The sequence below is a fragment of the Polyodon spathula genome, chromosome 9 (genome assembly GCF_017654505.1).
Source record: "Polyodon spathula isolate WHYD16114869_AA chromosome 9, ASM1765450v1, whole genome shotgun sequence".
In the NCBI taxonomy this organism is placed as follows: Eukaryota; Metazoa; Chordata; class Actinopteri; order Acipenseriformes; family Polyodontidae; genus Polyodon; species Polyodon spathula.
Window position 1 is genome coordinate 51,300,739 of NC_054542.1, and position 11,234 is coordinate 51,311,972.

At 42.3% G+C, this 11,234-nt stretch overlaps 1 protein-coding gene across 1 annotated transcript in view; it reads right to left on the minus strand.

Moving 5' to 3' along the window:
- The window catches only part of LOC121321118 (von Willebrand factor A domain-containing protein 3B-like), a 94,808-nt gene extending 86,079 nt beyond the window's left edge, over positions 1-8,729 (minus strand). The window contains exons 1-8 of the mRNA XM_041260021.1: positions 8,723-8,729; positions 7,579-7,800; positions 6,254-6,342; positions 5,735-5,985; positions 2,534-2,693; positions 1,637-1,800; positions 1,086-1,210; positions 402-518 (exon numbers count right to left, since the gene is read on the minus strand). Coding sequence (XP_041115955.1) covers positions 402-518; positions 1,086-1,210; positions 1,637-1,800; positions 2,534-2,693; positions 5,735-5,985; positions 6,254-6,342; positions 7,579-7,800; positions 8,723-8,729 — 1,135 coding nt within the window. The remainder of the gene's footprint in view (positions 1-401; positions 519-1,085; positions 1,211-1,636; positions 1,801-2,533; positions 2,694-5,734; positions 5,986-6,253; positions 6,343-7,578; positions 7,801-8,722) is intronic.
- Positions 8,730-11,234: the final 2,505 nt, after the last annotated feature.

An 11,234-nucleotide genomic window follows, 5' to 3' on the forward strand; every position in this document is an offset into this window, starting at 1 on the left:
AATACTCAGAGTGCATCGTGTAGGAGAGACGGGACAGTCAGTACACTCTGAATGTGTGCAGTACTCTGAGTGCATCGTGCAGGAGAGGCAGGTCAGTCAGTACACTCTGAATGTGCGCAATACTCAGAGTGCATCGTGTAGGAGAGACGGGACAGTCAGTACACTCTGAATGTGCGCAATACTCAGAGTGCATCGTGTAGGAGAGACGGGACAGTCAGTACACTCTGAATGTGTGCAGTACTCTGAGTGCATCGTGCAGGAGAGGCAGGTCAGTCAGTACACTTTGCAGCAAGTGGTCTGGAACTCCATGAAATCTCTGTTATGGCTGCAGTGGGGAATGGCACTGTATTGAGCAGAGATAATACTTTATCAACACAATAATATTCTTTTGTGAAAGTTACCGTGACCCCCTATTGGCTGAGGAACTTCCAGAACAAGAGCCTGAACATGTTGCAGAGTGTTCCTGGCTTCCTCCATCTCTCTCCAAATCAGGAATACATCTTCCCTAACTCCAGCTCCTGTGGGGGAACAGCAGGAAGAGCAGGCAGTGATGGAGACGGAGCACATGCCAGAGATGCATTCCACTGTTGTGCTCGAGGCACTGAATTTACTGTCACACAGGCCCTTGTGCATTAACATGCAGAATTAGGGGTCATTGTAATACTACAGTTATAGTTCTTTTTAGCTCACATTTATAGTAACACAGCACATGTGAAGCAAAGTCAAATGGAAGCATGTCTAATCATGAGCCTCTTGTTATGTTAAGATATCTTAAATGCATAAATATCTTCATATTCAGTCAGAGCAATTTAAACAGATCTCAGTCCTGGCTTTGTGTCTGCTGACATGTAACACACACGTATCAGAATCTACTTTATTTGTATTAATTTAGCATGCAAAACATAAAGTGTGTGTTGGGGTGGTTTTTCCATATATCTCGACAAAACTAAAATGATATGTGAGTGGGGGAGCATATATAGCAGGTCTAAAGACTGTCTCACAGAAACAGCAGCTGTTACTCTGTGTGGAGACTGTCTCACAGAAAGGCCGGTTGTTACTCAGTGCCAGTCTCAGAAGGGCATTACCTGGGGGTAGACCTCCAACAGGTCTTCTTAGTGTCTGGAGAGCTGAGCCATGCACACCACTCTCTCCACCCGCAATACACAAAGCATCTTCTGTGTAATCAAACATTTCTGCGAAAGCATGGAACCTAGAGAAACAACATCACTCTCAAGAGTTTCAAAATGTGTAGTAGCATTTATTCATCAAAAAATCAATAGCACCAAGATGAAGCTTGATTTTGCCTACCCTAACCCTAACTCTAACTCTAACCCTAACCCTAACCCTAACCCTAACCCTAACCCTAACGCTAACCCTAACCCTAACCCTAACCCTAACGCTAACGCTAACCCTAACCCTAACCCTAACCCTAACGTTAACCCTAACCCCAGCTTCAGCTTTTAGATTGTGTTAAGTTTGGGTGCCGATCCTAATCCTGGTTAAGAATTAATAATCACAATACAGCAGTGGCAGATGGCAAAAACTGTTTAATAATATATGCTCCTACAATCCTTTCTGTAAACCCTTTCTTCCATCCTTGCTAAAAACAGATAGTAAACGATTCCAGGTGTCTTACCTCCCTGCAGTGAGATGGGCTAAATTCTTTAAGAGCTTTATAGTTCCTTCATGTTTGGCATTGAATGATACAGTGTGGACAGGGCACAGACTGGGAAACGCTGTCAACAGATCCACCATAGCTTCTTTAAAATCCCCCGCAGCAAAGAGATAAACGGCTTCAACCTAAAAGAAACATCCCATAGAATGAGTTTAAAAAACTGCAGGATACAGATTCATGCTACAAATGAACAGCTGGATGTTAAGCTATCACTTTTGAATGATTACTATAGAGTAATACACAGAAAAAGAAAGAAACAACTATTTTCAAAAATCAAATGCTGTTTTGAATTGATCTGTCCAGGAAATTGAAACCGTTATCTATTCACAATTAGCAGCAGAACTTTTAGCAGTTCCCCCCTTTCTTATTATGTTGGTTCTCTGCTTGTTATTTTACGTTTAACACAATTGATTAAAAGTTGCAGTTGCTTCCTGTGCTGTAGGTGCACCTCACTCCAATAGTCTTTCTGCACACCATGTGACCTACAGAACAAATGGGGTTCTAAGAAGCAGCAGCCTAGACTGTGGATCAATAGTAATACAAATAAGCAAAGAAACAAGATATCCTGGGCAAAGCAGGCACTGTTGCCAGTTCAAATAAGAGGCAGGAGAATTGACCTTAGCCTTGGTTCGAGCTCTGAATGGGCTCATAGAAATACCATGCTTTTAAATGACATGAAGCGAATTCATGAGTTTAGTAAATCTTCCTTTAAACAGAGTGCTATTCACCAAACTGCGGCAAACTGCAAAATAACCTTACTTCAAATGAAAGGTGTGTTTGTTTTTGACATGGTATATATATATTGTGTCTATGTTCTCATCTCTGCACTGTTTATTTTACTGAGCAGTTTCATCTCACTGTTTTGTTGCTCATGGCTTTCAGAACTGCCTCCACCGCTCTGCTCTGGCTGCTCCAGGGCTTGTGCTCCAGGTTCCTTATCCAGCCCACTGCAGAATCGATGGTGGCTCTAGTGCTGTGAACTGCTTTCTCATGATACATTTCCATCTCTGCAGCTGCCCTGCAAATTGACCGGTAAATACAAAAATATCACAAAAAAGCTATAGTACAGTGCAGTGTTAGTGTGGTGCAGTGTTAGTGCGGTGCAGTGATAGTGCGGTGCAGTGATAGTGTGGTACAGTGATAGTGTGGTGCAGTGTTAGTGTGGTGCAGTGATAGTGTGGTACAGTGATAGTGTGGTGCAGTGTTAGTGTGGTGCAGTGTTAGTGTGGTGCAGTGTTAGTGTGGTGCAGTGATAGTGTGGTGCAGTGATAGTGTGGTGCAGTGATAGTGTGGTGCAGTGTTAGTGTGGTGCAGTGATAGTGTGGTGCAGTGTTAGTGTGGTGCAGTGTTAGTGTGGTACAGTGATAGTGTGGTGCAGTGTTAGTGTGGTACAGTGCGGTGCAGTGATAGTGTGGTACAGTGATAGTGTGGTGCAGTGATAGTGTGGTGCAGTGATAGTGTGGTGCAGTGTTAGTGTGGTGCAGTGTTAGTGTGGTGCAGTGTTAGTGTGGTGCAGTGTAGTGTGGTGCAGTGTGGTGGTGCAGTGTTAGTGTGGTGCAGTGTTAGTGTGGTGTGTAGTGTGGTGCAGTGTAGTGTGGTACAGTGTGTGTGGTACAGTGATAGTGTGGTGCAGTGTTAGTGTGGTGCAGTGTTAGTGTGGTACAGTGTTAGTGTGGTGCAGTGTGGTACAGTGTTAGTGTGGTACAGTGTTAGTGTGGTGCAGTGTTAGTGTGGTGCAGTGTTAGTGTGGTGCAGTGTTAGTGTGGTACAGTGTTAGTGTGGTGCAGTGTTAGTGTGGTGCAGTGTTAGTGTGGTACAGTGTTAGTGTGGTGCAGTGTTAGTGTGGTGCAGTGTTAGTGTGGTGCAGTGTTAGTGTGGTGCAGTGTTAGTGTGGTGCAGTGTTAGTGTGGTGCAGTGTTAGTGTGGTGCAGTGTTAGTGTGGTACAGTGTTAGTGTGGTGCAGTGTTAGTGTGGTACAGTGTTAGTGTGGTGCAGTGTTAGTGTGGTGCAGTGTTAGTGTGGTACAGTGTTAGTGTGGTAGTGTTAGTGTGGTGCAGTGTGTTAGTGTGGTACAGTGTTAGTGTGGTGCAGTGTTAGTGTGGTACAGTGTTAGTGTGGTACAGTGTAGTGTGGTGCAGTGTTAGTGTGGTGCAGTGTTAGTGTGGTACAGTGTTAGTGTGGTACAGTGTGGTACAGTGTTAGTGTGGTGCAGTGTTAGTGTGGTACAGTGTTAGTGTGGTGCAGTGTTAGTGTGGTGCAGTGTTAGTGTGGTGCAGTGTTAGTGTGGTACAGTGTTAGTGTGGTGCAGTGTTAGTGTGGTACAGTGTTAGTGTGGTGCAGTGTTAGTGTGGTGCAGTGTTAGTGTGTACAGTGTTAGTGTGGTACAGTGTTAGTGTGGTACAGTTAGTGTTTAGTGTGGTACAGTGTTAGTGTGGTGCAGTGTTAGTGTGGTACAGTGTTAGTGTGGTGCAGTGTTAGTGTGGTGCAGTGTTAGTGTGGTACAGTGTTAGTGTGGTGCAGTGTTAGTGTGGTGCAGTGTTAGTGTGGTACAGTGTTAGTGTGGTGCAGTGTTAGTGTGGTGCAGTGTTAGTGTGGTGCAGTGTTAGTGTGGTGCAGTGTTAGTGTGGTACAGTGTTAGTGTGGTACAGTGTTAGTGTGGTACAGTGTTAGTGTGGTGTGGTGCAGTGTTAGTGTGGTGCAGTGTTAGTGTGGTGCAGTGTTAGTGTGGTGCAGTGTTAGTGTGGTGCAGTGTTAGTGTGGTGCAGTGTTAGTGTGGTACAGTGTTGTGTGTGGTGCAGTGTTAGTGTGGTGCAGTGTTAGTGTGGTGCAGTGTTAGTGTGGTGCAGTGTTAGTGTGGTGCAGTGTTAGTGTGGTACAGTGTTAGTGTGGTGCAGTGTTAGTGTGGTGCAGTGTTAGTGTGGTACAGTGTGGTGGTGCAGTGTTAGTGTGGTGCAGTGTTAGTGTGGTGCAGTGTTAGTGTGGTACAGTGTTAGTGTGGTACAGTGTTAGTGTGGTACAGTGTTAGTGTGGTGCAGTGTTAGTGTGGTACAGTGTTAGTGTGGTAGTGTTAGTGTGGTACAGTGTTAGTGTGGTACAGTGTGGTGCAGTGTTAGTGTGGTACAGTGTTAGTGTGGTGCAGTGTTAGTGTGGTACAGTGTTAGTGTGGTACAGTGTTAGTGTGGTACAGTGTTAGTTAGGTGGTGCAGTGTTAGTGTGGTGCAGTGTTAGTGTGGTACAGTGTTAGTGTGTGGTGCAGTGTTAGTGTGGTACAGTGTTAGTGTGGTGCAGTGTTAGTGTGGTGCAGTGTTAGTGTGGTGCAGTGTTAGTGTGGTACAGTGTTAGTGTGGTGCAGTGTTAGTGTGGTACAGTGTTAGTGTGGTACAGTGTGGTACATTGTTAGTGTGGTACAGTGTTAGTGTGGTACAGTGTTAGTGTGGTGCATTGTTATGCTTCTAAATGAACCTGCTTACAACACCACTTTCAAATTCCAATCACAGTATCTGGGAATCAGTAGCTTGGCAAGTCCTGCCTGACTAGTCTCAGCCTGGCCAGTAGGGGTCGCTGTGGCACAGTAAGGCAAACCTGTCCCAGAGCACTGTGGGAGCGTAAAGGCCAATGAGACCCCCAGCAAACATCAACAACTCTGTGCAATCAGCGTTTAAACCAGCACACTACCAATGGAATGACTACCCTGCGCTCTACACTTCAGTGTCTTTTACTGCATGGGCCACTGTGAAGGTATACATATCCTAAAGTGTGAAGCTTGCCAAACTGGTGACAAAAAGATCGTAAAACCAAAAAAAAAAGCTATTAACCCTTTTGGTCTCGTCTTACTGATTGGCAATTACCAGGTGGCACAATAGCACCACTATGAAAAGGGGTGATCCTGTAAAAATAATGAACCAGAAACTGGAATGTCTGAATTTTGATCACCCACTTGGACATTTGGAAGGAAAATCGTTTTGGGGGAAAGTACAACAGGAGCAAAAAACAGCTGATTTGTCTGTGGAACTGCCCCTCTCCCAACCCCCTTGCATACAGAGTGTACCTGTATCTTACCGAATGAGATGAAATGTGGCAATGTGTGCCACCTGTTCCCTGAGCACAGCACACAGCACGTCACAACAAAGATCAAATTGAGCCTTGGAAACGCTGCCAAAGTCCAGGACGAGAGCAACAGAGTGTTCCTGAATGACACCGAACATCTGCCGACTTCCACTGGTCAGCCAGTCCAGGCGCTGCTTGTAGAGCTTCATTCTCCTCATCAAGCTGGCAACAAACTCAGAGAGCTGGTCTCTGCTGGCTGTTAACTGCAGAGGACAAAACATGATCCAAATCCAGAAAAAGAAAACACTCACATTTATATAAGGGCTTCACTCTCAATCATAGTTCACAAGGGTCTGAGCTGTGCTGGCATTACACATGCAGAAAGACCATGCTGTATGCAGCAGTACTGCTCAGGTGAGATTCTTTAAACAAGGATTACTGGGCAAAACAGCATCACTGACTGTGAACATCAATGCACAGCATCGTTCTTCAAACACATGCTAAGGTATTGGACATTACAGGCATACTTACATTATACATTTGTCCATTTTTTGTGAACTGCGAAAACAAACCTTCAGCATATTGAGAGGAGACAGGTTTTCTCAATGAGGAAATGTATTCTGAAAAGAAGGTTTGATTTCGGTTTATTAAACAGGTGTGCACATTGCAAATTGTTAAAACAGTTTTCCTGTAACATTGACTGATAACACTAAGTAACACAATTTTTGTTCCTGGGTAGTAAGTGTTATTTCCTAATTGCTTATGCCTCAAAAGTATAGAACATGGCTATTATTCCCCACAAACTTTGCCTTTGTGACCAGGACAGTGATATTTCAAAATATCACTATTTCCAATGGGAAAATGGGAAAATGTGTGTCTTTTCGTTCACATAAAGTTAGAAAAAAACAACATATGAATCCAAATTAACGTGTATTTATACTAAAGTAATACAAAGATGACTACAAAAGTGAGTAGTTTTTCAAGATTTACAATTATACTGTATTTGCAGTATAATTGTAAATCTCGAAAAACTACTCACTTCTAAATCTTTTGCAGTCATCTTTGTATTACTTTAGTATAAATACATGTTAATTTGGATTCATATGTTGTTTTTTTCTGACTTTATGTGAACGAAAAGACACATATTTGCCCATTTTCCCATTGGAAATAGTGATATTTTGAAATATCACTGTCCTGGTCACAAAGGCAAAGTTTGTGGGGAATAATAGCCATGTTCTATACTTTTGAGGCATAAGCAATTAGGAAATAACACTTACTACCCAGGAACAAAAAACATTTTTTTTTTTGTTACACAGTGTAATTGATAATATTGATCATGTTCTTTCTTAATGCCTTTCAATAAAAGTCATCTGTCTTTCAAACTATAAACACAATTAAATATTCAGAGAGTGTAGACGGTATATGATATCATAAACAAACCGAGGTCTGTCAATAAATATTAAATATTATATTGGGGGGATATAATATAAATAAATATTGGGGGGATTTTAACGGTCATTTTCCCAAAGTGTGACAGATTGTAATGTGATGGCAAATGGAACAGGCAGCAGACCGAGACCAATATTGCAGAATCGGGATCAGATTGAATTTTACACAGTGGTTTAATGGTGCAGATTTCTTTCTTGAGAAAAGATCATGTATTATCCCCAGACGTGAGCTTTGGTGTTAAACACATGGAAAGTCTGGACAGCTTCAGAACCCCCTCGTCTACCTTCCCTGTGCTTGAATCCTATCTGAGAGAATCTGGGACAGAACCCGCTCGTCTGAGCATACCTTCCCTGTGCTTGAATCCTATTTGAGAGAATCTGGGACAGAACCCGCTCGTCTGAGCATACCTTCCCTGTGCTTGAATCCTATCTGAGAGAGAATCTGGGACAGTTGAAGCCTGGATTCCTTAAGACCATGAAGCCTCAGCCACTTTGAGGAAGAGATGAGGGTGCAGGCATCCAGCTCAAAGGAAGCATCCTTATTCCTGAAACCGATGCGAGGGACTGTCTCCTGATTCCCCTGACTGAAGGCATGGAGACCCAGCTTCCCTCCTTCATCAAAACTGACTTCTGAAAAACAAGTAGGGAATGCATCTCCAAACAAATCTGTTCAGCAACCTGTAGCTTTTTCAGCCCACCCTTACAGAAATGCATATCCCTGTTTAGCACATCATTACAGATGTGCTGCACATGTTGCACAGTGGTTGTGTAATAGGTATGGTTCTGCTTCCATGGTCCTGCAATGGTGACCAGTGAGTCATACCGCTGGTCTGTCTAAACTGCAGTGCTGCATCACCAGGTAAATGTACATAACTTAACAATTCACAGGTTTTCATTCTGTAGTTATTATAACCCAAGCTGAATTGGTTTGTAGAATTAAAAAAATGGGTCTGGATATTGTGGGTCTAAAAATGTGCAATTAAAAGCATGCATCATCTTATTGCATTGCAAGCCTGTGATCACAGTTACATCCCATGGTAACACATTAACTGCAGTTTGCTTATGTAAACACCGCACCACAGCTCTGAAGATGTCACAGTTGTATGTACTTTATACATTTGTTTTTGGATTTGGTTCATAGTAAGAATAAGATACAGCTTCTTGTTCCTGTTTCATTTTTTTTTTCTGTGGAAATTCAAAGCTAACTTTAACTACCATGTGACGGCCTTTAAGCTAGAACTACCATGTTACAGCCTTTAAACTAGAACTACCATGTGACAGCCTTTAAACTATAACTACCATGTGAAAGCCTTTAAACTATAACTACCATGTGAAAGCCTTTAAACTAGAACTACCATGTGACAGCCTTTAAACTAGAACTACCATGTGACAGCCTTTAAACTAGATCTACCATGTGAGAGCCTTCAACCTCTCCCTCAGGACCTGCTTGTTAATGTGACACCCCTCTCTCTCAATGGGGCCAGCTTAGCACATATTAAATAATCAGAAAGCTGCTTGCTGTCGTCTGAACTGCTTATATTCCAGATGTCACCAGCCATCTTTGTGCTTCCAGGTAGCTGCTTTTCTTCTGTGATAATAAATGACATTTTTTACTTAAAGCAAAAGTGTTTGAAACTTTTTTTTTCTGTACTCATCATAAACCAGACCCTGGCTCTCAAGTTTTTTAAAATGTGCGTGAGAAAGTTACAGCCTTCCTGCCGCCTTCTTGACACTGTGAGCTGATCAAACATGATCCGCTGCCTGCAGCAGTAGCAGGTAATCTGCAAACACAGCTGTAACTCAGGGGAGCAAAACACAAATGTAAACCAATTTAAGAAAAAACAATTGTGTTTTTGTTTGACATACTGACAATATTGAGCGGGAAACAATGGGGGTGATGTAAGCATAGGCGCAGTGCAAATAATTGCGGATGCAAAATTCAAATTCTTTGCGGTCAGGCAATTATTTTGCACTGTGTCCTATGGAAGCTTAAGAGCAATGCAAATTACTCAACATGCACAAATAATGATCCGCAATTTTGATAACGAGGGTCTCAATGAGCGCATCACTCTATTTAGCGGCCACACTTGCAGAGTTAGGAGTACAGAGAGCAGGAGTCATGAATGGCATTTGTGAAGCATGAAAATACAAAGCAAAAACATTGTCAGATGAAGAGCAGCAAAGTCCTCCTGAAAAGAAAAGTTTTCTGAGAAGGAGCTGAGAGTCCTTATGGCTGAGGTCACTCAGCATGAGTTGTTGGAAAAGCCTCAGTCAACATCAGTTATACAAGTATCCTTAGGAAATGACATGTATTGGCCTGCCCTTTTTAGCATGACATCCAGAAATGTGCCTAGCACTCTGGAAAAGGTGGATTTTACTATCCCTCGAGACATTCCAACTGTAGTCTGAAAGGAACCAGAGGCTTAGTGCAGAGAACACAGCACTTTCACATCTAGGGATAACGGTCCCTAGATTGATGCTGGGGTCTAGCTCATCCCTCAATTCAAGGATGACCTGTACAGAGAGACAATAATGCTTTAGCACCACATCCTTCAGCATCCCAATCAAAGTGACCCTGGGATTGAATATGCAGGGTCTTCTTCATCTTGCCCTTCTCCTCCGAACGTGTTCCTGCCTCTCCTCAACAAGAGCCAAGTGTCGCCGCATCAGGAAGTGAACCACAGCAGCCATCCTGAAGCCAACGACAGGTCTCTGCAGGTGTGTGCTTTTATACAGCTCTTAGTTACTCACTTCTATAATGGTGTGCACTTGTAAGAGAGGTGTAAAGTTTTTGGAGGATCAGCAATTACCTAGTGCAGGGCAAAATCCTTACATCTCATTATAATGTTTGCGCCCGCTTGGTATCCAGATCCCGCCCAATACCACACACTTTTCTTCCTTTGAATGCATTTCAATATAATTTTAATGGATTAATGATGGCAAAGTGCAAATTTGATAGCCTGGTGCAGAACACCAGGGGCAGGTTTTTCAAAACTCTGGTAATCGGATTTATGCGTTTGATCTGGATTATATTGTGCAATTGGGTTGTTCAAAACATCGAAATGCGATCGGGATTACTGTGATCCAGATTTTGTTTTGGAAATCATATCGCTCTTTTAATCATGATTAAATGTTGCAATTGGGTTTTTCAGAATTTAAAGAGGAAATCAGGATTACTTTGATCCAAAATACCAAGATTATTTTGATCTAGCTTTAAAATGATCAAAAAACAGCAATATTTAGTTTGAATTGTCATAGCAAACACATGCTATATGTCAAAATAGAGTGTTATAATATAATAGTTACATATTTATTTAAGTTTTGTATCCATGCAAGCATAAAGGAAAACATGTATTTAGTGGTATAGCTTTAATAAAAAAGCATACGCCTTCACAAACACCTCCTTAAAGATCGTCTGAGAGATGCTGAATATTCAAAGTGATTTAGATGTTGTTTACAAAATAATATATAAAAAAAGTTGTGCATTATTCATTATTACCATCATCTTATTTCTTTTGTTAAATGTATGGTAGCGTATGCAAGGTTTAACACATATATGCAGTTTTGTGCTTTTGCAGGCTGTAACACATTCTGTATATGAAGCTTTGTGCTTTTGCAGGCTGTAATACACGCATGTCCTCAGTGTAACACATTCTGTATATGAAGCTTTGTGCTTTTGCAGGCTGTAATACACGCATGCCCTCAGTGTAACACATTCTGCTTTGTGCTTTTGCTCAGTGTAACACATTCTGTATATGAAGCTTTGTGCTTTTGCAGGCTGTAATACACGCATGCCCTCAGTGTAACACATTCTGTATATGAAGCTTTGTGCTTTTGCAGGCTGTAATACACGCATGTCCTCAGTGTAACACATTCTGTATATGAAGCTTTGTGCTTTTGCAGGCTGTAATACACGCATGCCCTCAGTGTAACACATTCTGTATATGAAGCTTTGTGCTTTTGCAGGCTGTAATACACGCATGTCCTTTGTTATCTTGAGGGAGCAGAGGCCTCGCTGAACATTTCATGAATACACATAAAGGCCATCAGACAGAAGACCACCT